At 36.4% G+C, this 26,538-nt stretch overlaps 3 protein-coding genes across 7 annotated transcripts in view; 2 read left to right on the plus strand and 1 right to left on the minus strand.

The window, feature by feature from the left end:
• The window catches only part of LOC123680955 (putative leucine-rich repeat-containing protein DDB_G0290503), a 43,088-nt gene extending 36,805 nt beyond the window's left edge, over positions 1 to 6,283 (plus strand). For 2 of the 4 annotated variants that reach the window (XM_045619092.1, XM_045619093.1), the window contains exons 2-9: positions 709 to 2,192; positions 2,248 to 2,522; positions 2,578 to 2,844; positions 2,935 to 3,124; positions 3,318 to 3,889; positions 5,149 to 5,304; positions 5,364 to 5,513; positions 5,656 to 6,283. In XM_045619092.1, the coding sequence (XP_045475048.1) occupies positions 737 to 2,192; positions 2,248 to 2,522; positions 2,578 to 2,844; positions 2,935 to 3,124; positions 3,318 to 3,889; positions 5,149 to 5,304; positions 5,364 to 5,513; positions 5,656 to 5,853 (3,264 nt within the window). In that variant the 5' untranslated portion in view covers positions 709 to 736 and the 3' untranslated portion in view covers positions 5,854 to 6,283. Of the gene's footprint in view, positions 1 to 708; positions 2,193 to 2,247; positions 2,523 to 2,577; positions 2,845 to 2,934; positions 3,125 to 3,317; positions 3,890 to 5,148; positions 5,305 to 5,363; positions 5,592 to 5,655 lie in introns of all 4 variants that reach the window. The other 2 variants (XM_045619094.1, XM_045619095.1) reach the window with 2 other exon arrangements.
• Positions 6,284 to 7,278: 995 nt separating this feature from the next.
• LOC123680957 (E3 ubiquitin-protein ligase Bre1) lies at positions 7,279 to 11,270 on the minus strand. 2 transcript variants are annotated; one of them, XM_045619097.1, is made up of 14 exons: positions 11,119 to 11,270; positions 10,846 to 11,024; positions 10,601 to 10,787; positions 10,362 to 10,550; positions 10,093 to 10,307; positions 9,769 to 10,035; positions 9,526 to 9,699; positions 9,209 to 9,466; positions 8,971 to 9,150; positions 8,718 to 8,914; positions 8,509 to 8,662; positions 8,217 to 8,447; positions 7,803 to 8,127; positions 7,279 to 7,744 (listed from the first exon to the last, which is right to left on the minus strand). In XM_045619097.1, exons 2-14 carry the CDS (start codon positions 10,999 to 11,001, stop codon positions 7,365 to 7,367), a joined length of 2,913 nt encoding a protein of 970 aa, XP_045475053.1. In that variant the 5' UTR covers positions 11,002 to 11,024; positions 11,119 to 11,270; the 3' UTR covers positions 7,279 to 7,364. The 2 variants fall into 2 exon arrangements, with proteins under 2 accessions (XP_045475053.1, XP_045475052.1); XM_045619096.1 differs by having other exon boundaries at positions 8,217 to 8,465.
• A 3,185-nt stretch (positions 11,271 to 14,455) lies between these two features.
• LOC123680958 (zinc finger protein 62-like) lies at positions 14,456 to 25,283 on the plus strand. The gene is made up of 4 exons (XM_045619098.1): positions 14,456 to 14,914; positions 20,690 to 20,833; positions 21,165 to 21,408; positions 22,492 to 25,283. Exons 1-4 carry the CDS (start codon positions 14,783 to 14,785, stop codon positions 25,155 to 25,157), a joined length of 3,186 nt encoding a protein of 1,061 aa, XP_045475054.1. The 5' UTR covers positions 14,456 to 14,782; the 3' UTR covers positions 25,158 to 25,283.
• The last annotated feature ends 1,255 nt before the right edge of the window (positions 25,284 to 26,538 follow it).

The following is a 26,538-nucleotide window of genomic DNA, read 5'->3' on the forward strand; positions in this document are numbered from 1 at the left end:
GAAACTGAGGTCTATTTTGAAGCTAAAGATAAATCGTACTACAAAAATGGTATCGAAAAGTTGGAAGATCGCTATAATCGCTGTATCGCCGTCGAAGGCAACTATGTTGAATAATAAAATCGAATTTTCCCAACAAAATGTGTTTTACTATGCTAGACCGGGGACTTTTCAATTGGCCTGTTATAATACGCGTACAAAAGGCTCATTCTAACACTCGCCACTAACATTTGCGTTTTGAATTTTTGAACTCATGGAAGATTATCAGTGCCAATGATTATTATTATTCTTGATCAACTCTGAACGTTTATTATTCAAAATAGACATTATGGAAAATGCAATCTCGAGAACTTTCAATTGAAAGAATATAATTCCCTATAAATGAAATTATCCAGACTATATTATTCAGATTTTGAAACGAATTACCTTGAGTTTTCAAATATTTTTTCATACGAGTTGATATATTATGTGACTGGCATAGAAAAAATTAAAACCCTTGTGTAATATTGGCAACGTTTCATACAATGCTCGATCCAATATCATTTAACCTCACACACAATTATCGAACGTGATTCCCAATCACAAGGCAGATTATTTCGGGTCACACTGTAACACATCAAGTGATCCGACCCAAACATACCATTGAATCACGTTTCAAAATTGAAACAGTGACAACTATCGTATTTTTAACCGATCTATTTTACGTTTCAGCATGAATAACACCTAGAGACAAACGAAAATGGAGGAGGAAACCCCTCCAAGCCTACCCGGCGACGCCGCTGCATCACCATCCATCACCACAACTCCCCCAGAGGACGAGCCGACGGAGACGACGTCCACCAACACCGACCTGAACACCACTAAGCTGAGCAATTCCAGCGAAGAAGAGCCCTACACCGTCCACCCCTTCGACCTGTCTAGCATCACAGTGATAGAGAACACTCTTGCAAACCCAGCGGCTTCAAAAAGTGTCTCTTGCGAGGGTAGTGACAGTGGCGTCGAAGTGTTCGAGAACAGTGACAATTTCGCCTTCCGTCGGACTCTCAGTTCTAACAGTGGCGTATCTAACGACTTCGAGAACGTCCAGTCTTGTGATTCTTCGATAAGTTACTGTTCCAACTTCGAGGAGGCCTTCAACATCTTGGTGAGGCGGAATTCTTCCCTGTTTGGAGACTGCACACTCAGAAATGGCGACCGAACTAGTGACAACGGCTCCGAGAGTTCCTCAATAACTGGCAGTTCCTCGTCCAAAAACTCTAAAAGGAACCAGATCGTCAAGAAGAGGGTAACAGTTGAGGCAAAGCCTAAACCCACTTCGCCCAAGGAGAGAACTAGGTCCAAACCTCCTGTCACCCCCAAGTCCCAAACTAGTTCAGCACGGTTGAAATCCTTGGATAGGCTGCAAGGAAAAACACAAACCACGACCAAGACGAACTGTTTGCGCAGTAAACAAGTGCCAAATAACTTAGAGGTGAGCAGGAAGGAGTCCCATAAACGACCAGCAACTGCTAGAACGCCTTCTAGTACCAGAACACCAATAGCGACACCTACAGACGACGGTAGGTGGCCTTCAATACACAGCAGACCAGCACCCTTGCTATCAAAGACAGCTAAGGCTAGTATGGAACCCCCACCGAAACGTAGTGTCTCTGAAACCAAAACTATAGAAAAATACGCCACTCTTCCTAGAAGAAAAAAAGAAAAGAGCGCAGATGACATTGAGAAACCAAAAAAAATCACAGACAAAGAACTGTTTACAAACCGAGCGACGCCTGGTAAGAAAGCAGTACCAAGAGAAAGTCTATCCATGAGGATATCCACACTTGGTAGAAGAAAGAAGATAAAAATCTACCAAGAAAACAGCATCCAAACTGCTCTCACCATGGAAGATATCGACAAAGCCCTGTCAGGACAAACTGTCAGGCCTACCAGTCCTGAAGATAAGGAATTCGTAGAACATGGGATTCAGGTGGATATGAGCTTGAATGAGGTGGAATCTCTAAAGGAACAACTCAGGATCCTTACGGAAAAACACGAAACTCTAACGACTGATTACAAAACACAAGGAGGAAAGTTAAGAGAAGTTGAGGAGAAATGGAGGGCTGAAATAGTGGAAAAGGAAGGTTTACAGCAGGAACTGAAAGCCAATACTGACAGAATCCTATCTATTTTAGGAGACCAAAACACAAATGACGGTAAGTTAAACAGTTTCACTTCTGTACGGTTCTACAATTTGATTTGTTGTTGCAGAAAACTCCAGTGATAGTCTTATGGTTCTGGAGTGCAGGTACCAAGATGTTAGATCGCTGGTCATCGATCAAGAGAAGGAGATATCTCGTTTGAATGCTTTATGCAGATCTTTGCAAATCAACCTAGATCAGTGTATGATGAACCAGCACACGTTGATTCAGCAACACCAAGAGTTAGAGGCTGAGAGCATGGAGCTTCAAGAATTTATGCAGGCTGAAAAGAGCACTTTAGCTGATTCCCTTAGAGAGGCTGAGTCTGAAATTAGAAAATTAAAGGTAAGCCACCTTCAAGCCTCATTTCCTCCAAGATATTTATATGAGTTTCTTCTAGGCGTTGATCAATGAGAAAGATAAAGGACTTTTGGAGAAGCAGGAAGAAAGCAAGCATCTGGTGAGGTTGAGTGAAAAGAGGAGGCAAGAAAATTTGGGTCTGCAGGCCAAACTGGGTGCCATGGAAGCAAAATGTAGGGACCTACTTGTGCAACAAGGAAGTTCGGTGTCGAGAGCTGCAATTGCTGTTTCTGCACTAAGCAATAGGCTAGATTCTTTAGCAAATGAATTAATCGCTTGTTACAATATTTCGGAGCAAGATTTAGAGGTAAGGATCATCCAAAATGCTTGCATACAAGCTTTGCATACCATGATTTTCTTGTCGTGGTTGTTGACGAGGATTTTATCTTTATTACAGGATGTAATCTTCCACAATGAAGTGTACAACTATAGCAGTAATGACACTACTCCAGAAAGAGGAAGAAAAAGCTTCAGTGATGCTTCCCCATCTTCGATAAAGGGATCATCGTTTGTTTCTGCTGTGATAAATGCTATTAGAAACAACGCTCCCTTCAGTAGAGATTTGTCCAGAAGCAATCTTCAAACAGGTTTGTAAATTATGTACGAATACACAAAAGTTTGCCTCAAATTATAAATTGATACCAAGCGATGATCATCGTGATCCTTCAAGATTGAAACACTGCTTCAGAATCTATCCAAGGTGAAGGAATCTTGGTGATGTTAAGACCACAGCAGAAAAGCATTGTTTCTGTAAACTCATCCTATCCTTTCTTCTTCCAGAAACTTCCAGTTCCAATGAGATGTTGGACTCCGAGACCGAGCCTTGCCTAATGATGGAGCACGTCCTCGAAGACGTGGTGGTACCAGACGGTCACTCTCACAACATGATCTCTTCGACGCACAGCATGATGAACACTCGACTCACGCACAGCGAGAGTCTCAAGGACCTCTCACAGGCCATCCTGAACCGTGAGAAGTCCGAACAGGCCAACAGCCTCTCCTTGTCCTTCACTGGCGAGTTCGGTGGAGAGGACACCTTCCCAGTACCTCTCATAGATCAGGTGATCGACGTAGATAACTCGATCACCAGGCTACTGAAGGTGATAAAGATAGTGCAGGTGGATGCGGAAGAACGTATGACCGACCTGGAGGATCAGAAAGATTGCTACTCCGAGCAGATCGAGAAGCAGAAGGAGACGAACAAGTTCGTTGTGAAGCAGCTGAAGGATTGGGAGCTGCTGGGAGCTAGGCTGAAGGCGGAGGTTAAGGATCTTAAGGGGAAGGTCTCTGAGAAGGATTCCGAGTTGGAGAAATTCAAGCTAGAGCTAAACAAGCAGAGGGAGCAACTTGAGGTGAGTTGGAGGATCTAGTCTAACTTGGAGTTAGCCTTTTAGACACATTCTTTTCACCTCTGGTTAGTAGATTTAATAACTGAAGATGTGAACTTAGCTTCTCGTATCGTATCTACTGTCATTTTAGCAGAAAGCAGTTGGTAGTTAAATTTATATGGTCATTGAAATCTAGAAACCTTTTCTAACCAGTGTATTCTCTTGTATAGGGTGTTTTCTTTCAAGGTATATAACAAGTTGGCATTACTGTTCAAGATGGCGACCGATTTAACAGCTGTTAAATGATTTATTCTCAGTTTGGTTTGGCAATTCATCATGAATAGATTCACGACTGAACAACGCTTGCAAATAGTGCGATTTTATTTCGAAAATAATGGTTCTGCGCAGAATACGTATCGCGCACTACGTCCATTAGCGATGAAGCGCACTTCTAGTTGAATGGGTTCGTCAACAAACAAAACTGCCGCATTTGGAGTGAAGCTAATCCTCAAGTGTATGTCGAAACACCGTTACATCCAGAAAAACTGACTGTTTGGTGCGCTTTATGGGCTGATGGAATAATTGGTCCGTACTTCTTCAAAAACGATGATGGCCAGAACGTTACAGTCAATGGCGATCGGTATAGAGCCATGATTACTAACTTTTTCATTCCTGAATTGAACAACCATGATGTCCAGGAGCTGTGGTGTCAACAAGACGGCGCAACATGTCACATAGCTCGTGCCACAATCGATTTATTGAAAGACACGTTTGGTCACCGCCTAATTTCACGTTTTAGACCTGTGAATTGGCCTCCAAGATCTTATGATTTAACACCGCTAGACTACCTTCTGTGGGGCTATGTGAAGTCATTGGTCTATGCGGATAAGCCACAAACCCTTGACCATTTGGAAGACAACATTCGCCGTGTTATTGCCGATATACGGCCACAAATGTTGGAAAAAGTCATCGAAAATTGGACGTCCAGATTGGACTACATCCGAGCCAGCCGTGGCGGTCATATGCCAGAAATCATATTTAAAATTTAATGCCACAAGATTATCTTGGGGATAAATAAAATTCATGTCAATCGAATAATCCATCGTTGTTTTATGGCAATTTAAAGTTCTATAGCTCTAAAAAAACACCCTTTACAAGATACGCAGAAGCTGACTCGCGAATTTCAAACACCTCTATTAAAAAATTGTGAGGGATGTTGAAAAATTATGACATTTCCATCCAAATTCAAACGAGTATTCCCTAATCTTGATTGTACTTTTAAGAAGCAAAACCAAGATGTATGCGAGTTATCAACCGCACTGTCCCAGTTACAATTAGAAGCTAAGACAAACCAAGAAGAGGTAAATGAAGCTGTATTGTTATGGGAAAGAACTGGAGAGATTCCGCCACAAGAAATCATGGGAAGAATAATCAGCAAGGTAAAAAACTATTTTCAAACAGCAATTGGTTTGCATATTTCAATTTGGTTTAATTCAAGTGTCCCGACCTGAAGGAATTGATAGACAACGAACATCAGAGTGAAGAATTGAAAAAAGAATCGGCAAACAGACAGGTACTGATTGAAAGAATAAGGGATGCTTTTGCTGAAACCAAAAAGCAGTATGAAGCCATCGACAATGCTCTAGAGGTATGTCCTAGCGAGAAGACGAAGAAGTTAAATGTCAAAAGTTGTGAACTTTAAAGAATTCTATGTTCATCGATCAAGGTGCATAGAATATTGTTCTATGTATTCTATGCATGACCTTAACCTTGAATTTTTTTTCAAATAGGTACTTCACGACGTTCAGAGTGTTGTTCAACAATGCCCTCCCCTTGCTAAGCTCCAGAGGGATTTGGAAGAAGTCAGTTTTCAGAGTGCGTCGAAAATGCCGTTGGTACCCCCAGCGGATCTCAACGCCAACGCAGCTCTCTTGCACCAGGTCATCAAGAATTTAGAAATAGCATCTCCGATCAACACAACAGCTTGAAAAAATTCAAAATTATCCAACGCCATCTCATGACGTACTATATTTAAATAATGTTATTGTTGTTATTTGTTCCAGAAGGTGAATTCGATTTTCACCATTCGGTTTTCGTTTTATTTTGTACGTGTTTTTATTCTGTATATTTTGTAAATTTTAGGATAAACGAATTGTCGAAAGTTGAAATTTTAGATGTGATGAATTTAGGCTGGAATTGGCCGAAATGTGACGTCCAATATACGAATTTTCCATTTTAATACTTCGTCATGTTGGTTTATGATCGTACTACGTTATAAAGTTTGACGAGACCCGTTCAAATTTTCAGTTTTCATGCTTACGAGAAAGCCTAACTATTTTTGGACAACGTAACAAGTATAATCATTTACTGTAATGCCATTGTTGTATTTATACATAACAATAAATTGTGTGAAAGTTACTTCTATAATTTTCTGACCAACAACAGTTCAAAGATAATATTTTCAATAACTTACCAATTTTTCTGTTTGTTTTCCTTCGAAGTTTTATTTGATCCACATTTTTTTTTGATTTTTACATCGCTCTGCTTCTCTATAGCCCATTTTTCTTTGATATTTTTAAATATATAAAATACCTGTATGAAGTGATATTTGTTCAGATTTATGTAGTATCTGCAATTTATGTTCAATACGTGACTTGATCATTTTATTGATGTGTAAATGGTGATTGTAAAGTACAGAAATAAGAAGATTAATCAAGATTCATAGAATGTAATTACCCAACCTGAATCTGTGTCATAGATAAGGGGTCCTTTTATATTTATCTATGGTCTGTGTAAAAATTTAAATCTGACAACTTAACTGGTCGTTTACCAAATTTCAAAACAACTTATTGAATATTATTTGACAAACGAGAATTCGTGTAAATACGAAATAATAGGATAGTTCAGAACGTAGGATCGGTTACTTATTATGAAATGTTTAATGATAATGACGTTTTGTGATTAAAAAATTATTACGATGACCTGAACTTTTGAAATGAGGGAGAATGTTTAATTTCATCTTGATTAGATGAGAAGGCGGTAAGTACAACAAAAAAATCATTACCATTTGAAGAGCCCAAGGAAAAATCCTGTCATGGACTCAAAGCCGATTTCGAGAAATATAAATTTTAAAGTTTACCAACTTAAGGAAACTTCGAAGGCGATTAAAAAAATTCAACAAATTCTTATTTGAACTATGCAGATTCACAACATGTTTCTCCAAAAACCATTTTCCAAACTATAAAAAAATGATATTTCATACACAATTTCGAATTTAAAATGCGAATTTTCAACCTAATTCACTCCAAGATGTTGATTACGTGGTTTTTTCCTTTTACTCTTTATTAATGAGTATTCAGCGAAACACATGTTCAACTTTATGTTGATTAAATTAACCAATAAAACTTCGTATGAACAACTAAAGCTTATATTCATATCTCCATCAAGATTTAAAAAATCATACATTTTACACGGTTAAAATAAAAATATTTCCACCTAATTAATTAGATAAATACAATCTATGATAATCATTTGCACCAAAGGCACAATTACATTTCGGACATTTTCTTTGCCTGGTCTCGTATCTGGTTTTAAGACAGTCATAACAGAAAACGTGGAAGCATTTCGAAAGAACAGCATCTTTCCTCTTGACCTTACAGGATGGACAAGTAAGCGTCTCTTTGTATTCTCTTATTTCTTCCATCATAACTTCATCGAGAGTTGTACCCGATATTTCCATCTTCTTCATCCTCTCCGCCTTCCGTTTCAATTGGGCTATTTCTTCTTGCAGTCTTTTCGTCTTATAAGCCTCGGCTTCTAAGGAACTTGTTTTTTCCGCTACCACTTGCTGAGCTTCTTTCATCTGTGAATGGTATTTTTCTGAAAAAAAAAGAAAAATAATAAAATTCAAACACTTTGGTATGTTAGGAAGATTTACCCAAGTGAAGTTTCAAGTCAGCAGCACTTTGCGCAGATTCTATTGCTTTCCTCTTGTGCATTTCCATAGCTTGTTGCCTAAGAGACAATTCCTTCTCAACTGTAGCCAAAGTATTTTGCAGAATCCTCTCCTTTTCTTCTAGTTTACGTACAACAATATTAGCTGCATCTACTTGTGTCGTTAAAGTTTGCACTTGCTCCTTCAAGACATCTTTTTCTTCCCTAGCCAACTTATGCAACTGGTTAGATTTAATCCTCTCGGACATAAGTTTAAAGTTGGCATCATCCTTTTCTCTTAGTTGTTGAATCAACCTCGAATTTTGCTCCTAAAATTGGATTCTAATAGTATCTCGAAGGGTACAGAATAGAACCTTGGGGTACCCCATAAATTCTATAGTTCTGTTTCCTAACTCACCTGCATGTCTTCGAAAGCCTGTCCAGTGACTTCCATTTCGTTAAGAAGTGCTTCTTCTTCCTGTGAACCAACGAACGGCCTCATCTGATGTAAAACATTACCCCAATTGCCATCGGCGGGCTTTTGATTTGCCACTTGCTTTTGTAGCTCATACTTTTGCTCTTCCAACTGTTTTATCTTTTTCAAGGCTTCATCCTCTGCCATTTTCCTCTTATCATCCCTCTTACTATCCTGCAACAAAAATATTTGCTATAAGAAAGGGTAACGCACTTTGAACGAATCAAATTTTCACCTGGATTTTTTTGATTTGCTGTCTGAGATCTTCGACTTCCATTCTTAGTTTCTTCTCCGATGCCATCAGCTGCACCTTGTCCCTCTGTTCTTTGCTGACGCCTTTGTACATGTCCAAAAGCAGCTTCATTTCTTTCTGCTCGTTCAAAGCTTTCCTAAAAACACGAAGATCGTTATTGATTTATATTATAAGGAAATTTCCAATCTTACTTTAACTGATTCTTCAAGTCTCTTATTATCTCATTTTCCATTATTTTCTGTTCTTTGGCTCTTTGCGCCTCCCTATGGTCTTTCTCCGTCTTTACAGGATCTTTTTTCACAGCGCCTTGGGCAGGTTTGTTCCCATCTTTTTTCCAAGATGGAGATCCTCCTGCTTTATCCTTGTCAGCATCGGTTTCTTCAGTCATCTGAACAATAAGAAATGTAAATGTTCAAATTTTCTTCGGAATATTTGAATACTCACTTCTGTATCTTCCTCTTCCTTTTTGATTGTCGGAGTGGTGGAACCTTCTTCTTTGATTTGAATTCCCTCCGATGTACCTTGGTCTTCTTCCTTGATTTCTTGCTTTATATTTTCTTTGGAATCTTGGTTTGATTCTAATTGAGTTATTTTGGCTTGCAATTCTTCTATTTCTTTTTTCAACTGCAAAAATGTTATGTTCAGACTCCACACGAAAAAAATTTCAAAGAATGCCACTTACTTTTGGAATTTCCGCATTAGCTTCTTTATATTTCCTTTTGTATCTATGCACTTCACCTTTTAACTGCTGTGTATTATTTTGTAGTGACGTTATTAAATGCCTCATTTCTCTATTGATTGGACCAGTTTGTTCATTGGCAGCAAGATTCTGTTCGAACTCTATTCGAAGCATTTCATACTCCTTTCTTATTTGTGCAAGAAAATCTTCTAACTGCATCACTTCTTGGCGCAGCTTCTTCTGAGACATTAGTTCGTCGCTCTGAAAAAGAATAATTGGAAGTATTAACAATGTTAGGTTAAGTTAGGTTAGGTACCCACCTCCATTAGTTCTATATTTCTGGCATTGGCGTTTTTAGTTTGCTGTAATTGCTGTCTAGCTTCATCCAATTGAGTTTTCAGCTGCATAGACTCATTATACAACACGGAAAATTGAGATTGAAGACATTTGTACTCGGTTGTTTCAACAATAACACTTTCAGGGAGTTGACGGATCTAAAAAAGTTTCAATATGCTAGACTTGGAAAACACATGATGAAAGTCCTGAAATTTATGAAAACTTACATCCATTTTGAGTTTTTCAACTTCTTTGAGAGTCTCCCTATGTGTCATATGCAACTTATCGAGTTCCTGAAGTCTATTATTCGATAGTTCTTTTAATTCTTCCACCTCCTTCATCAAATCCTCGAGTTTAGCTTGGGAAAGACTCGTTTGTACCACAGGTTTTTGCTGTGCATTTTTATCGGGATCACCGTGGAGTTGGTTGTAGGTTTTAAGTTTCTCTATAGCTTCAGCCAAGTGGGTTTCAAGTTTGTCATTTCTGTTGCGTACCTACATGAAAAAAAAAAATCTCAGTGATAAAATAGCTCTGAAGTATTCGATATTCACCTTGTCGAACTCATATTGTAAATCGTCAATCTGATTTTTCAATTCAGCTATTTCTGTTTCCCTAGCCGTAACTGAGTCTTGTAACTCAGCAACTTTCAGACTGTTTAAATGATATTTTTCATGCAGGGTTGTATGTAAAGCTTGAAGATTTCTGTTTTCTGCTTGTAGTTCAATATTTGCTTGTCTAATGGTCTCATCAACGCTTGGGGCATCCTCTAAGAAATATACAATATATAATGAATGTAATCATAAAAAGTTGTTGAACTTACGTCCTTCCAACTCTCCTTTCAGAGCCAATGTTATTTTTTCGTTTCTTTGCATAAGTCTGTCAAAGGCTTGTATGACTTTAGCTACAGCTCTTCTTGAAACTTGAACCCTATTTGCTAACTTATCATTCAGTTCATCTTTATCCCAAGTTGATAACTGCATCAAAAAAGAAGTAGTTGCTTCATTTTCGTCTGAAATCACAAGAGTTAGATATAGAACAATATTTACATTCCAGAGTCACTTTTATTTTCCGATTCATCAGCTGTTTCGGCATCAAATCTTTGTAAAAGTATTCGTATATCTTCATTGAGTTGATTCCAATATCGATTTACGACATTCAACATAGCATCATCTTGAGTTTGTCTTTTTTCCAATTGTTCAATTCTCTGTCTCAATTCCTGTTCAGTCCTATGTCTTTGCTCTATTTTCTATAGTGAAAGTAGATATTATGTTATGGATATGGTTGGCAATTGTTAAGATTCTTACTTGAGCTAATTTTTTGTTTTGATACTGTAAAACTTTTATGTCCATTTCTTCCAGAGTGGATACCGGCCCGATCAAATGGGGCTCAAAGTGTATTTTTTTTATAGGCGGCTGACCGCTGGAGGAAGCAAGCGCTTCCTCCGCATGTCTTTTGGTCATTTTGGCGTTAGAAGCAATTTTTCCTGAAAAATCAATCGAATTTACAACTTTTCATCATCTTCTTGCTTTTTGTTTTGAATGCCTGTTATAGAGGCTCTTGGAATAACTTATAATTACCTTTTTAATTAAAAAACTATTATAATAACAGTAATAAGTTCAATGCGGAGATAGTCGGGAAAACAGAAATAATTAATAAATCAATTAAAACACCAATTCAATACATCCATAAACATAGAACACTGACTGTCATTGTAAACGTCATGTCCACAAAATATACTTTTCTGTTAATTATAATCTTTTGCAATCTTATGAATGAATGAATTGGAATTTCAATCGATAAATTGTAATTATGGTTAGCTTAAAATCATTTTATTCACTATAATTAATATAAATATCCATTGACAGAGTAGCCTTGTATTGATGGTTATCGGATTTTAGAATGTTGTGCCACCTATGGTTACTTGCATGAACTATGTTTCAAGAATACTGTCACAGATAACTATGGATTATAAAATTCATTTGATACAATTTCCTATTCCCTGTTGTTGTCTACCGCACTGAGAATGGGAGCGGCGTTCTGAGTATACAAAAGATTCCGATAGAAAGCCATGGTTTTATCTTGTTATTTGAACAACTGCATAATAATCAATATTTCAAATGACGTCATACGACCAAGATCATGCTGAAAAACCTAGTAATCTACCAAATGGAGCAAAACGTAGCATTTTGGTCGCGATATCTCTTTTTATTCAATATTTATAGTCGAATATACTTGTGGGATTTTAGAGTTGATTTCAAGAGAAGAATTGAACAACTTTTTACTTTACTCCGGTGTCTCTAAAACGTTGCTTTGGTACCTTGAACCTTGGCAATTGGCGATCTAGTTGAAGGTCCAATATTTACAAGCCAAGCGTTTAGACTCATATGTGTTTAGATTGAACGTCTTTTATGTATATAAGATATAGATATAAATCTCCTTATTTACTCAAAGAAACCTGGCTAGATGCTTGAAATGCCAAAATGGAAACGTACTGCCATCTTCTGGCATTGCATCACTGTAGTTTCATTCATTGTTATGCTTTTTAACATCAATTATTTCCTTGAAAATATGAACTATGCCTTCTATTAAGAAGGCATTATTTGAGATCTTGCCTCCTATTCAGAGCTGAATGGTTTTATTTTTTTAAAGTTTTTGTTTTAATGGGGTCACTGCAAAGACTTGATAAGGTTTGATTATTTTCAGCCTAGAAGATTGAAAGTGATTGTATTGTTTTGTGAATTTCATATTTATACGTTCTCGAAGTCATGTTTTCTTTCATAGCCATTGGTTATTCATTACATAATGTAGGTACTACAGCTATTATGATATTTCTCTTATTAGTGAAGTCAATTTTCTGAATCCTTTCTTCTCAAAGGTGCAACACATGTTACATGTTATGCAGTTTTCGGATTGCCTTCAACAAGTTTTTTCAAAAACAACATTTTGGGTCTAATGTTTGGTTAGCATTTTTTAAGAACCTCCTGCATTCTTCTATTTGAGTGCAATACTTATATTCCCTTGAAAATTTTGGGGCATTCGTTCTGTTTTAACTATTATATAACGAAATAAATTATATGTTCTTGAGTTTCAAGACGATCATCAGATATCCAAAACAACTGTTGAAATTCCTATAACCTATAAAATAGAGATGATAGAGGTGATTTGAGCCTTCTGTACTTGAATGCTATAAGAACAGAAATAAAATTGTACAATTTTTTACTACATTTTGGTGTCTTATGTCTTTAAAGTATTGAAAAACTCAATTTCGAGGCTTGCATTTTGACATTTAGTGACCTTTCAAAAGTGCAGGATGATGTGAGGATTTGTTCCTCTTTGCGGTATATTTCATATAATTCAATATGATCTTTCTAGCATCACGACTTATTTGATTTTTTCAATCAAGAAAATCAAGGATAACCAAGCCTCAAAAACATGTGGTAGATATCAATGTGAGACGTGTCGACATCTACCGGTCAAACCCGGCAGCTATGTAATCACTGTATTGAGTTTTTTATTGTACGATATGCTGTTCTTGATTATGAACCTATTGTTTCAACATCATGTTATCTACACGTGGAAGAATTGTTACCTCTGATTATATAATCCCGAATTAAAGATTTCAATTTATCAAAATGATTTTTGTTGAGGTACCTACAAGGGAACTTCTTTTTTATATCATTTTTATTAGGATCTTCATATAAGACTGTGATTCATGCTACTCGAGCTTTTATATCTTTTTTTCATTCATTACGTATCATAATAACCTCAAAATGAGATTTCTTTTAGTACCTGTTTGGAAATTGAGGTTTTAAGAGGTCAATTATATATATTTTCTTCTGCTAGGTGTAACAGATAGATTTTACTTTTTACGGTATTTTCTAGATTCTCATCATCAGGTTTTTTAAGACAATGCCTCATGTCTGATTCAAGAACCTTTTGCATTCCTCAATTCGTGTGGCTTGTATTCCATTGAAATTTGAAGAGTATTGTGTTTTATGGTAAAAAACAAGAAGTTCTTGTTTTCTGAGACGAAAAAAAATTAGAGAACCCCTATAACTTATTTAATAGAGCTGAAGGAAATATGTATTGATTAGAGAATAGAGAGACTCATACAGCTGAAATGTAATGGTTTTATTGTTCACGATAGAAATGCCAATTGTGCAATTTTTCACTACATTTTGGTGCCTTTAAAGGCTTCAAAACCTCGATTCGGAGGCTTGCCTTTCAATATTTGGCATTCTTCTGAAATTACATTATTAATTAATTGAAGATATGGTCTTCTTTGTACTAGATTCCACATAATTAGATAGCACCTTAATAACATTATAATAGATTCGAGATTCTTTTTTTTAATAAAGAAAATCAAGGCAAACTAAGGCTCAAGAAATAGTGCTAATGACAAGTTGAGACGGACGGACATCTACCGGTCAAACCCTGCAGCTATTCAGAGTTTTCATTGGAGAATAAAATGTCGACCTATTGTTTAAACATTTTGCTACCTGCTACCTCCGTTACGCATTGAATATTTGCAAATTGTATCTGAGTAATCGATGACGGCTAGCTACCATTTCTCTCCTATTAACAAAGCATTTTTTCATTTCTAGTATTTTTCAATACCCTCAATTCATGCCTTTCGAATATCGATTAAGATAAGATCTTAGAAGCAATTAAAAGACTATTTACCACCTGATAATACTCAGAAATGTGTAACGAGGGTTAGAATCGTTCAACCGCACAATAATGACATTTTAACTAATCGAGATGGGTTTTGGTTTTCCATTGTTTCCAGTAACAAAGGTTTTTTGATCGTAAAGCCATCAGAAGGTGCTATGACAACGCTGATCTCGCTGAGCATCCCCACCTAGGTACCCAGTTCGATTTCCTTGTAGCGTTGTGGCCATCTCTGGGTCAGAACTAGTGTAGCATTTGAATTGAAGCGTTCCCATACCTACAGAGAGAGCAGTTGAGAGCGGAAGCCAAACCAAATCCACACGCTTGACGATCGAGGCAGGCAGTTGGCTGACGCTACGTACTTTCTTTCATCCTGGGACTCTGTGAGAGAGGAGGGGAACTGGCGTTGTTGTCTATCAATCGCAGAGGTCTGTGCTGTCTGACATGGCTGTTCGGTTTCTCTAAGAGTGCTTGATGTACGCGTCTGCTACGTTAGAATATCATCGGTAGTGTTTATATCTTTCGTGACTTTTGATAAGTGATAACTTTAAAAACTATAGTTTGGTGAATATGTCGGACGTTGAAGTGGGCATTCACGCCCGCTGCTGTAGGCTTTGCCTAGTGGAAAATAAGGAGACGATAAAGGACTTGGGTAAAGGCGTATTGTTGAGAGAACGTATACTCGCCGTATTATCGATTGAGGTGAGTGTTTAACCGATTTTATTTCCTTGTGGGTGCATGGGATTGATAGCACGGCTTCCATAGCCATCCATAGACGAGTCGTAGTAGGTGCATAAGTCCAAGTTGGCGTTGCTTTCGAACCGATTCTCGACCTTATCGACGAGCTGGCAACAGCCATGCAATGGGTGGATGCCTTCTGTCAGCAGAATATTTAGGCCTCGTCTTTCATTTTCCTGTTTTTAATCGAGTCATTTCCATTTTAAAACTATCGGTATTAACTCGTAGTGTCTCAGCTAGCTGTAGTTGTCGATGTTTTCGCGGTATTTCCAAGTCATGTGGTTACTCATCAGCTACTCGCAGTACTGCCATCTTGTTTTGTGAAAGTACTTCGTAGTTTCGTAGTAGTATAGTTGAGCCTTCAGTTTTCTGAGTTAGCTTTATACCGTGAATCCAGAGCTATTTTCGGTTTTTTATCTGGGGTTTTATGTCGTTTCCTACACGATTATGAAGACTTTGGAAGTCTACATCGGGTAGCTGATGATGAACTTGAAACGCCTCCAGGGGCGTACCGTTTTTAGCTACAGCGTGCAGAGCATCTCCAGACTTAGTTTTTTAATTTTTTCTTGGCGGTTTTGGGGAGTTTTAAAGGAAACTAGAATGGAATTATGGGATTTGGAAGTAGATTTTGGGCTTAGACTGACAATTAATTGTTTTTTTAATGAATATCTTGGCCTTCATGGTTTTCTTAGAAGGCTGTTGACTTTGAGATTTTTTTGCACCAAGTGGTACTTCTAAGCATTCTGAGGCTTTTATTTGATAATATGCTAATTTTTCAAGGTTGACAGGTGCTTGTGAAGGGAAATAATGTGTTTTCTACGTCATGTTTTTTGAACCTATAGGTACAATTTTTTTTTTTCAAATATTTAACATTATTTTAAAGCAATTTTAGATGGATTTCATTCTTGAAAATTGAGTGGATCAAAAATCTGAAGGCTACATATTATTTTTCTAAATATTATTTTCTCGCTTAATCGAAATGTTAGAGTTATTCAAAGCTGAAGTTTAGGAAATTTTCTAATATAATAAATTTTTTTCAGTTATTTGAAGACTTTTAACTTGAGTATATCGAACGTAAAACAAAGATATTTGGAAATTGTACACTCATTTTTATTTTGTAGTACCTATATGTTTTTAAAGTACGCTTTCACTATTTTCGCATATTCCTCAATTTTTCAGCAAATAGATGATTAAAATACTAACTACCTACTGTATTTTTTGGAAATCAGATACCATAGAAATGCTATGAAGAACAAAAAGAAATTCGTTATTCAAGTTGAAAAAAATTTTTCGTTAGAGTTTGTATAATATTGGTTTTGTTTCACTGAGCCCCTGATGATATTTAATGGTGAAAATCACTCACAGCAATGAATCATCAGATCATAACCCAATTGAAGTTCTTAGTTTTGATGATTTTTGAAACCTAAATTCGATTTACTACTACTTAAATCTTGTTGTAAGTAAGAAAGAGAGGTACCTATCTTTTTCCAGGAAAAAGGTTTCAGAAGTCACATCTTGTCTCGAATATTATCCTGAAATATTTATGACCTAAAAGTCGAACCAAGTTGTCCAAGTGAACAATTGCAGGTACCTACTCTGTTTCATTTATGACAATACAGGGTTACTCGGAAAGTCAACTGAGAGTACTGAGGTTATAAATGTCAATCATTATTTGTGTTGAAAAGGGATTAAACCTGATGCTTCAATATTTTTGGATTATGACCTAAATAAATGAACCCTACTTTCTTTGGAATCTTTAAGTTTTGGAATGTAGGTACGACCTGAAAATTGAATGCAAAATAAAAATGAATTGAAAAATTCATCCATTTTGAGTCTGTTTCATTTATGACAATACAGGGTTACTTGGAAAGTCAACTGAGAGTACTGAGGTTATAAATGTCAATCATTATTTGTGTTGAAAAGGGATTACATCTGATGCTTCAATATTTTTGGATTATGACCTAAATAAATGAACCCTCCTTTCTTTTGAATTTTTAAGTTTTGGAATGAAGGTACTACCTGAAAATTGAATGCAAAACAGAAATGAACTGAAAAATTCATGCGTTTGAAGCATCTTTCACAAACTAAAGGTTATTAAAAAAAATTTTGGTTTAATAATTTGCTCTACCCCATGGTTTTAAAGAATCATGAAAAAATAGATTACGAAAACTCGATGAGAAACAATCGAGGAATAGTAAATATTAATAGTTTTGGAGTTATAATGTATTTTCTTTATTTCAGTATCGTAATGAGTTCATTACAGTACTAAAGACAGTGCTCTAATGAACTCATTACAGCATTGTTTTCAGTTATATTTTTCGTTTTGTTGTTGTCAAAACTGACTTCCGATCCTATCAAATTTCAACACGCGTCAATTGTCAATATAATATAATTTGGATTAAGTGAAATGATTTGCAACATTATTCGCAATTTCTCTTAATTCTGTAGGTGTTAAATCGATTTTGTCAGACATAAATCACGAATTCAATGCGTGATTATAAATTATTCCAAAATTCAAAAAGTACGATTCAAATTCCGTAATCTGTCAATTTTCGTAACAGTCACACCAACTGCCAAGATACAATACAAAAGTCACTAGGATGTATAATCTGAATTTTTCATTGAATGTCAATAATATTTCACAAAACTTGACTGATATAGAGAAAATATACTCTAATACTCGTTGCCCATTCTGCACTTTGATTTAATTTTGTTAATCATAAAAATCCATTTTTATATTCGATCCTTCGATATTGTCTTTCTTTTATCGTTTTATTATTAAAGTTGAACCGGATTTTCAGTCTTTATTGCAATATTTTTTGGTTGAAACGTATTTTATTGCTTGACGAGTAAATAATTTTAATATTGTAGAAATAAATCTTTGATCAGCGATCTTTTAAATTGAGATACTATTTTCTTCCTCTATATGTATATTTTTTTTTCTTTGGAAAAAAATTTGAAGAGGTTTTTTCATGTAGATCAAGAAAGTCATTAAGTTTGAATAAAATAACAACCAATGTTCGTTAAAGAATTGACGAACATCTCGAATATTGTGACCTTACGCCCAACCTAAGGTTACGCCTATGGGTGAAGCTATCTGTGAAATTCCCATGCAGTATTATCACATCGTACAGATAGTAATTAGAGATGGGACGTCAAAATGCAACACTGTCGTTCCCTAGACCAAAACGAGATACTCCACGTTTGGTATCCCTCAGGGCTACCCCCTTTTTCTTGGAAGCTGTAAGGGTCATTTGCACGAAAATTGTAAACGGATCAAGTTATTCATTGCATTCGGTATTGTGGTTTGAAAAGTAATAAGTATTTCAAGTTTTGCATTTAGATAATATCGGAAGACAAACTTTTTTTTTATAAGTACCATGAAAATTTGTGGTTTCTGGGAATATTTGTTAAGTTTTGAATAAGTCGAGATATACCTACCCAGATTGTAGAGTTTGAAAAAATTCTACTTATCAGTGAAAAACGACGAAATGATCGAAGTAAACACAGACCATCTGGTACATGTAGATAATATTTGAAATGCCACAAATTGCAATCTTATAAATCGACCACAAACATTTTTCACATTCTGGAACTGATTATACCCTAAGTACGAAAATATGACAACTCTCAAAAATCTCGTTTTTTATTATGTTTAGTCATAAATTTCTAAAAGAAAAATTTACTTTTCAAGTAAACACTTACGTTTATAATATGTAGAATTCAAGACTGGAGATTTTACTGCTTCCCAATCGGATAAATGCATTTTGAAAATTTCAATTTTGTACAACTATACAGGGTGTTAACAAAAGACTCGGCAATATTCAAAGATGTGGTTTGGATGATCGTTTGATGAAATATGAATGAAATTTTATAAAACGATCATAGTTTTATGAAATTAATAATTAACTACCTATAGACATGGGTTCTAAAATGCATAGTTTTCGATATATAGGGTGTTTTTTTTTCATTAGTTGAAAAATCTACCAATTTTTTTGAAAGCAGAGAATGCTACACTAATAAAAGGCTTTTTCTTCTGTATTTTTGTATACAGGATGATTCACCAGGATGTTCTATTAGACGCTTATGGAAAACTAATCATAATTTTGAGCTGAAAATTTGCATATTGGGGTTTGAGACAATGATCTTTCTCCCTTGAATTAAAATATTTTCAGATCTCTACAACTTTCGGTTATAACGGAAACAGACTATTACTCCCTTATTTCAAATGGCACACCCATTATATTATTGTATCATTAGATAGCTTTTTTGACGAAAATTTCGGCAATATGCCATATCTTGGGTAAAAACTCAACGGTTCATGAGTTAATGGAATTCTTATAAAAAAATTGTGGCGATGAGGACTCACATTTTTTTTAATATTTCGGCAGAAAAAGGTTTTTTCGAATTTTTTTTTTCTTTTTCGATTCTGTAAATACCTAGTATTATAAAACTGTTTGCGGTTTAGATCGAAAATGTACAGGGTGTTTACAAGAAGATCATGAACTTAGACAACTCAAATTCATCAAATTTCATTTTCAAATTAGAACCTATATTTTTCATTATTTCAGTCGATACTTCGTACAAAAATAGTGAGGGTTTGCTTAAGTAACCCCCTCTATTTTTGTACGTAGAATCGAGTGAAATGATAAAAAAATATAGGTTTTGATTTGAAAATCTTAAGTTTTGATGAATTTGAGTTGTCCAAGTTCATAACCTTCTTGTGAACACCCTGTACATTATTAGTCCAAACCGCAAAGTGTCTTATAATACTACATATTTGCTGAATCGAAAAAGACAAAAAAATTTCGAAAAAAGCTTTTTTCTGCCAAAATATTCAAAAAAATTCGAGTCTTCATCGCCGCCATTTTTTTTCATAAGTATCCCATTAATTCATGAACCGTTGAGTATTTACCCAAGGTATGGCATACTGCCGAAATTTTCATCATGAAAGCTATATAATGATGCAATAATATACTGGGTTTACCATTTGAAATAAGGAAGTAGTAGTCTGCTTCCGGTATAACCGGAAATTACAGAAATCTGAAAATATTATAGGGAAAAAGATTATTGTCTCAAATCATAGCCAAATTTTTAGCTCGAAATTATGACTAGTTATCCATAAACGTCTAATAGGCCATTCCGGTAAATCACCCTGTATATCTTGATTCGTTTCCGAAATGAAGAAATACAAGTATTTTAATGCATGTCAATTTATTCGTAAATACAGGACAAAAAAAACTGACATGAAGAATTAATATTAAACTAACCACCTTCAGCTTGAGGAAAAGTTCATCAAATATAAAAAAAAGATCATTTTTCAAAGAAACTTTTACACGCTGTATCTTGGAACCTATGCATTTTAGCACCTTTGTTCACGGTCATAAATGACCCTACAAACCACCTCTTCAAATATTACCTGTGTTAACGAAAGACGTTTCGTTAACACCCTGTATATCTCATACAGCCATCGAACATCTGAAAGTTATTCACATTAAAGTATTGCAAAAAACGTTTCCTGTCAGCATTGATCCTTTTGACTTTAGAATCTGATCAATGAATTTTAAGGGCTAAAAAGCATTGGGGTTTGTCTATTATCTCATCTACTTCCTCTTCCGCAGTATGGGTTTTCAAAAATCTGATAAATAAGATTCAAATTTTGTCTCTAGGATGCTAATGTATTCTTTCGTTTCAAAAACAAAACTGGCCAATTCGTAATTTAAACCATTTTTTTTCTAGATTAAAGAGGATGATGTTATGTCAAAATATGTCTGTGACAGCTGTTCGCAGAAAGTGGAAACTTGGTGCGAATTCAAGAGGAATTGCCAGAGAAATCAGTCTACTATTTCATCATGGGCAAAAGAAAGCGAAGGAGGAAGAGTAGTAAGTATTTCTATTTAGCCAATTTTCAAGTATAAAAGAGGATCAGAAAGGTTCCAGATATCTGGACATGTATGGCCACCCTTATTGAGTTTTTCAACTTCATCAAGTCTTCGCTTGTGTAGTTGAAGCTAAATAATCTTTGAAAAGATGAATTTTTGTATATAAAAATATTTTTAAAAAATGGCTGAATCCTTAATTATGTTATTTTTATAAGTACAATCGTGCATTCAACTCAATAAAGGTGGCCATACACGTTCAAGCATCTTTACTTGTAGGATTGTATACTTCATGATTTCCATGTCGATATTTACACGTTTCTCCAATTTTCCAGGCTGTCACTGTCAAGGAGGAGGTGATTGACGACACCTCCACTGAAGAGGAGGAAGTAGAAGTAGCCCAGGAATGTCATATCAGCGTAAAATTGGAACCAGTTGATTTTGAAAATCATGACGTGTCGTCATTGACCAATGGCAACCACAATGACACTACCTGTTCTTTATCTCCACCTCGGAATGATGAATCGCAAGGAAGCATAGAAAACAGTGAGTGCGAAATGGAAATTTTAGGAACACAAGGTAATTTTTTTTTGTAATACCTTCTATATAATTTTTGCTATATGAAATTAAAATGAGAATCAGCTTGCTAAATATTCTTCCTTACGATATTTTGTAAAGGGTGTTTTTTTTTAGAGCTTTAGAACTTTAAATTGCAATAAAACAACGATGGATTATTCGATTGACCTGAATTTTATTTATCCGCAAGATAATCTTGTGGCATTACATTTTAAATATCATTTCTGGCATATGACCGCCACGGCTGGCTCGGATGTAGTCCAATCTGGACGTCCAATTTTCGATGACTTTTTCCAACATTTGTTGCCGTATATCGGTAATAACACGGCGAATGTTGTCTTCCAAATGGTCAAGGGTTTGTGGCTTATCCGCATAGACCAATGACTTTACATAACCCCACAGAAAGTAGTCTAGCGGTGTTAAATCACAAGATCTTGGAGGCCAATTCACAGGTCCAAAACGTGAAATTAGGCGGTCACCAAACGTGTCTTTCAATAAATCGATTGTGGCACGAGCTGTGTGACATGTTGCGCCGTCTTGTTGGAACCACAGCTCCTGGACATCATGGTTGTTCAATTCATGAATGAAAAAGTTAGTAAACATGGCCCTATACCGATCACCATTGACTGTAACGTTCTGGCCATCATCGTTTTTGCAGAAGTACAGACCAATGATTCCACCAGCCCATAAAGCGCACCAAACAGTCAGTTTTTCTGGATGTAACGGTGTTTCGACATACATTTGAGGATTAGCTTCACTCCAAATGCGGCAGTTTTGTTTGTTAACGTAGCCATTCAACCAGAAGTGCGCTTCATCGCTAAACAAAATAAAATGGACGTAGTGCGCGATACGTATTCCGCACAGAACCACAATTTTCGAAATAAAATTACACTATTTGCAAGCGTTGTTCAGGCGTGAGTCTGAATTGCCAAACCAAACTGAGAATAAATCACTTGACAGCTGTTAAATCGGTCGCCATCTTGAACAGTAATGCCAACTCAAAATTATATACCTCGAAAAAAAAAACACCCTATATAATAATGAGTTCATTCGTTATCAATCTAACTCTACCCTTTTCATTTTCAGACTTGGCAGTAATGAATAGTGCTGGAACATCTTCCGAGCAAAGTCATTCCGAGAAGATAGAATTCGCTGCAGGTTTGAAATTGATCAAAAGTGACTCGACTCCAATTGAGATGGAGAGTTTGTCTCCCCTAGAGAGCAGTTATATTGAAAAATGTAAGGCGATGGTGGATATGTATCGCTCAATGAAGTGCGCATGTCACTCGGCCACTCATCCTAACCTCAAAGGGCTGTTGTCACATCTTCGTTCGGTGAAAATATGGTTCCCCGTTTTCACCTGCTACAATTGCATGATAACATTCACAGACAGATCTTCTAGTGGCAAACATATCCACAAATGCCCGAATAGGAATTTGGACACTTTGGTCAAGTTGTCCAACCTCAAGAAGCGAAGCACCCTTAAAACCAGGCTGTACCAAAACTACAGATGTATCAAATGCAGGTTTATATATTCCTTCCACAAGGATTTCTGCAAGCACATCGATGAAGAACATTGCGAAGAGGTGGCACCTTACAGCTGCTCCTGTGGAAAGACCTTCGATTCTTTGGAAGATTACAAGGATCATATCTATGTATCCTGCATGGTGGAATACTTTTGCGACGCTTGCAACATCGCTGTAAGAACTTTGAAGGAATTTATCAATCACGCTCAACACCAGCATGACAATTCGGAAGGGTTTAGTCTAATCCTGGACGACAACTATAAGAAGAGGACTTTCCATAGGGTGGAGCCTAGGGAAAACAAAGAAATCTTGGGAAAGAGGAGGAGTTCCACCTATGGTAGAGCGCCAACAGTGGAGATCGAAGATGAGGTGCAACCAAGCCCTCCAAAGATTGCTAAAACCAGCCGGAGCATCCCAACCAAGTGCCCACAGTGCGATAAGGTCTATTCGTGCCAGGCAAACATGTTGAGACACTTCCGAACCCATCAAGATGTCGTCAAGAAGGAAGAACCGGAAGTCGAGGCTTCGGATAACTCTTTCTACAGATGCCCCGACTGCCAAATAATGTTTAACGCAGCGGAGTGGGATAGACACAAGGAGACTCACGAGCAGACCAAATGCAACGAATGCGACAAGATATTTTTGTTCCAAACCGAATTGGAACAGCACAGATCGGTCCACTTAAACCTCAAGGTTTACAGAGATGCCAAAACGGATTCGTACAAGAGCACCATGCTGAGTCCTAACGCTGAGATGCCGATATGTAACATTTGTAACATATTGTGCGAGAATTTCGAAGATCTGGAAAGTCATAAGCTGTCCCACGAAGATTTGGAAGATGAAGGTGTACCTCTCGAGCTGTCCAAGTATTCGTGCGTGACCTGCAACAAACACTTTGTGTCTTATACGGAGTACAGCGATCACAATATTAAGAACCACACCGATAAGCAGATATCTAATTTGGCATATCCGAGGAAGTGCGATGAATGTGACAAGATAATCACCAGCGGATCAGCCTTTGCGAGCCACAAGGCGATGCATAGAAGACTAAGAGATCAATCAGTTAGACTGTCAAGTCCGGAGTCATCTTTGGAAAGACCAAAGTCCAGGAAGTCCAATCCGGAAGGCGAAGATTACCACACGTGCAAAAAATGCTTTAAGGTGTTTTCGAGCAAGTACAATTTGAAGATGCACATGAAACTTCACGGAATAAACATGACCTCAACCAGAACATCGAAGTCCCCGAGAAAGTTTACCTGCGATAGATGTAACGTGAACTTTGGAAATGCCGATGCCTTGAACAACCACATCGATGAAGAACACGACGATATGCCGGATCTAGCCGAGGAATTCGACAGTGGTCCGTATATTTTCACTTGTGACATTTGTGTGCAAAATTTCACCACTAAAGCCGCACTTATACAGCACAAGGCGAAACAGCATACGCAGGAAGCTGGGCCGTCCAACAGGTACGCTACTTACTGCAAGTACTGCAAGATTGGGTTCGAACGTACTTCGGATCTTGAGGAGCACATGATGCAGGAACATTCGGAGATACCGGTTACCAAAACACCTAAGATGGGGCACAATAAGGGTTTCAGTTGCAAGATTTGCAAGAAGAGCTTTTCGTCGCAGCCTGCGATGTATGCTCACATGGGGTGGCATAAACGTACCAACAACGAGGGACCTTTAACCTCCCCAATGAAAAGGACGCAAATGCTGCTACCGAAGCCCAAAAAATCAGATTTTGAGTGTTTAACTTGCGGACAGGAACTACCGAATGATGTAGCGTTGAAAATCCACAACATCGAAAAGCATGGCAACATGGCTGCTTTATTGACACCCAGATGCGATTCTTGCGATCAAGAATTCGCAACGAAGACAGAGTACGAGAACCATATGAAGTTGCACGAGATAGTGGAAAACCAAAAAACTCAAAAAGTGACATTTTCTTGCCAGTTGTGTGCGGCTTCTTTTAGTAAGAGTGAAACTTTGCAAGCACATGTGAAAATAAGTCATCCGACGTGTCTTCAGGAATATAAGTGTCCACATTGTGCGAGGACTTTTGACAAGCAGGCTTCGCTGACCAATCACATTAAGGTTCACGAAAAGCAGAAGGTTGTTGTTGGAAACTCCAAACCGCTCTACTTCTGTTCGATTTGCAATAAGGGTTTCCATTTACCAAAAGAATTAAGAGCTCATACCATAACCGCTCATCCTTTTTGAGCTAGTCAAGACTTTTAGAAGATAAGACAAATATTAATTAATTTGTATTTTTTATATGACGTTAGAATGTAATTATTAACTTTTTCTTTATTAAAAATTTCCAAAAAATGTTTATTGAACCATGGATGTTATAATTATTTTAGAAGTATATTAATATTTGGACTGGGGAAAACAGTTATACCGGGAATTCCTAAAAATGACACAATTAAAGTTCATGAAACCCACCAAAAAGGTGTTGATGTTCGATATTCGATAATTATAATAAAAACACTTTGAAATCGTTAGAGAGAAAACATTTTACTCCCTGAAATTTTCAAAGGTTAAGTTTTCGAGTACAGAAACCGAAAAAATTATATAACAAAAATATAAGTCTTATTCGCATGAAATCTGGTACAAAATCAGTTGTTATATCGCCTTGATTCTTTCAACTCAAGATTATGTTAAGAAAAAAATAGATTTTTCAAATTTCAAAAGTATATTGCTATAACTGTGAAGAAAAGTCTGCATATATTGAATACCAATCACTTGTGGTGTAAAAACTAATGTGTTTGGAGTCTGCAACATTTGGTCAATTGAATTTATAAAATAATGGATAACTTTTTTGAGTTAAATCAATGAAAAATCTCCAAAATGAAACGGAATCTTACGGAAAAATGTTTTAAATAAAATGTTGATGATTTTGAGACGGAAGATAATTTGTTCCAAAGTTATAAAAAGAATATTTGTATGCACTAAGTCTTAACACAGAACTGGTGACCTTCGAATTATTTAGAATTTGTAAAAAAATCATTAAATTTTGAATCGGTGAGGAATTTGGCTGTAAGCCATCTATACGCATTTTACTGAACTAATTAGTCCCGCGGCCAACCAAGTATAGAATTCTGTAATGTAAACTCTATTAGCAAAACCTGGTTTGAGCTACTCTTTCTAGCTGGCACCACTGAAAATAATGTTAGAAAAATCCGAATGGTATCAGGAAAATTTTAAGAAAAGATTTTACGGCCAGATCTGCATCAAAATTTAATAAAATCTGGATCCTTAATACCGATTTGCAATCAGGTAGTTCCTAAGAGAACACCAAATCTAGCGTTTTGTGGAATTTTTTGAAATAAAAATATGGTGCGGAAGATCTTCAATATATGATTTCATGGAAAAGTTTCGATATGTTCCTTCCTAACACACCTCAATGTTGAGATATTGCAAATTTTGTAGGAAAATAGTAGTTTGAATGTGTGGAAGAATTCTAATTGGAATCAATGCGTGATGAATAATAATTTCCTTTATTTCTGACCTCTAATTAGTACAAATCTACCGGTAACAAGGCTTTAAAATATAGGTTGACAATTTACAAGAAATTTCTAGGCATACAAGTATTTGAATA

This window comes from Harmonia axyridis, chromosome 5 (genome assembly GCF_914767665.1).
Source record: "Harmonia axyridis chromosome 5, icHarAxyr1.1, whole genome shotgun sequence".
Lineage (NCBI taxonomy): Eukaryota > Metazoa > Arthropoda > Insecta > Coleoptera > Coccinellidae > Harmonia > Harmonia axyridis.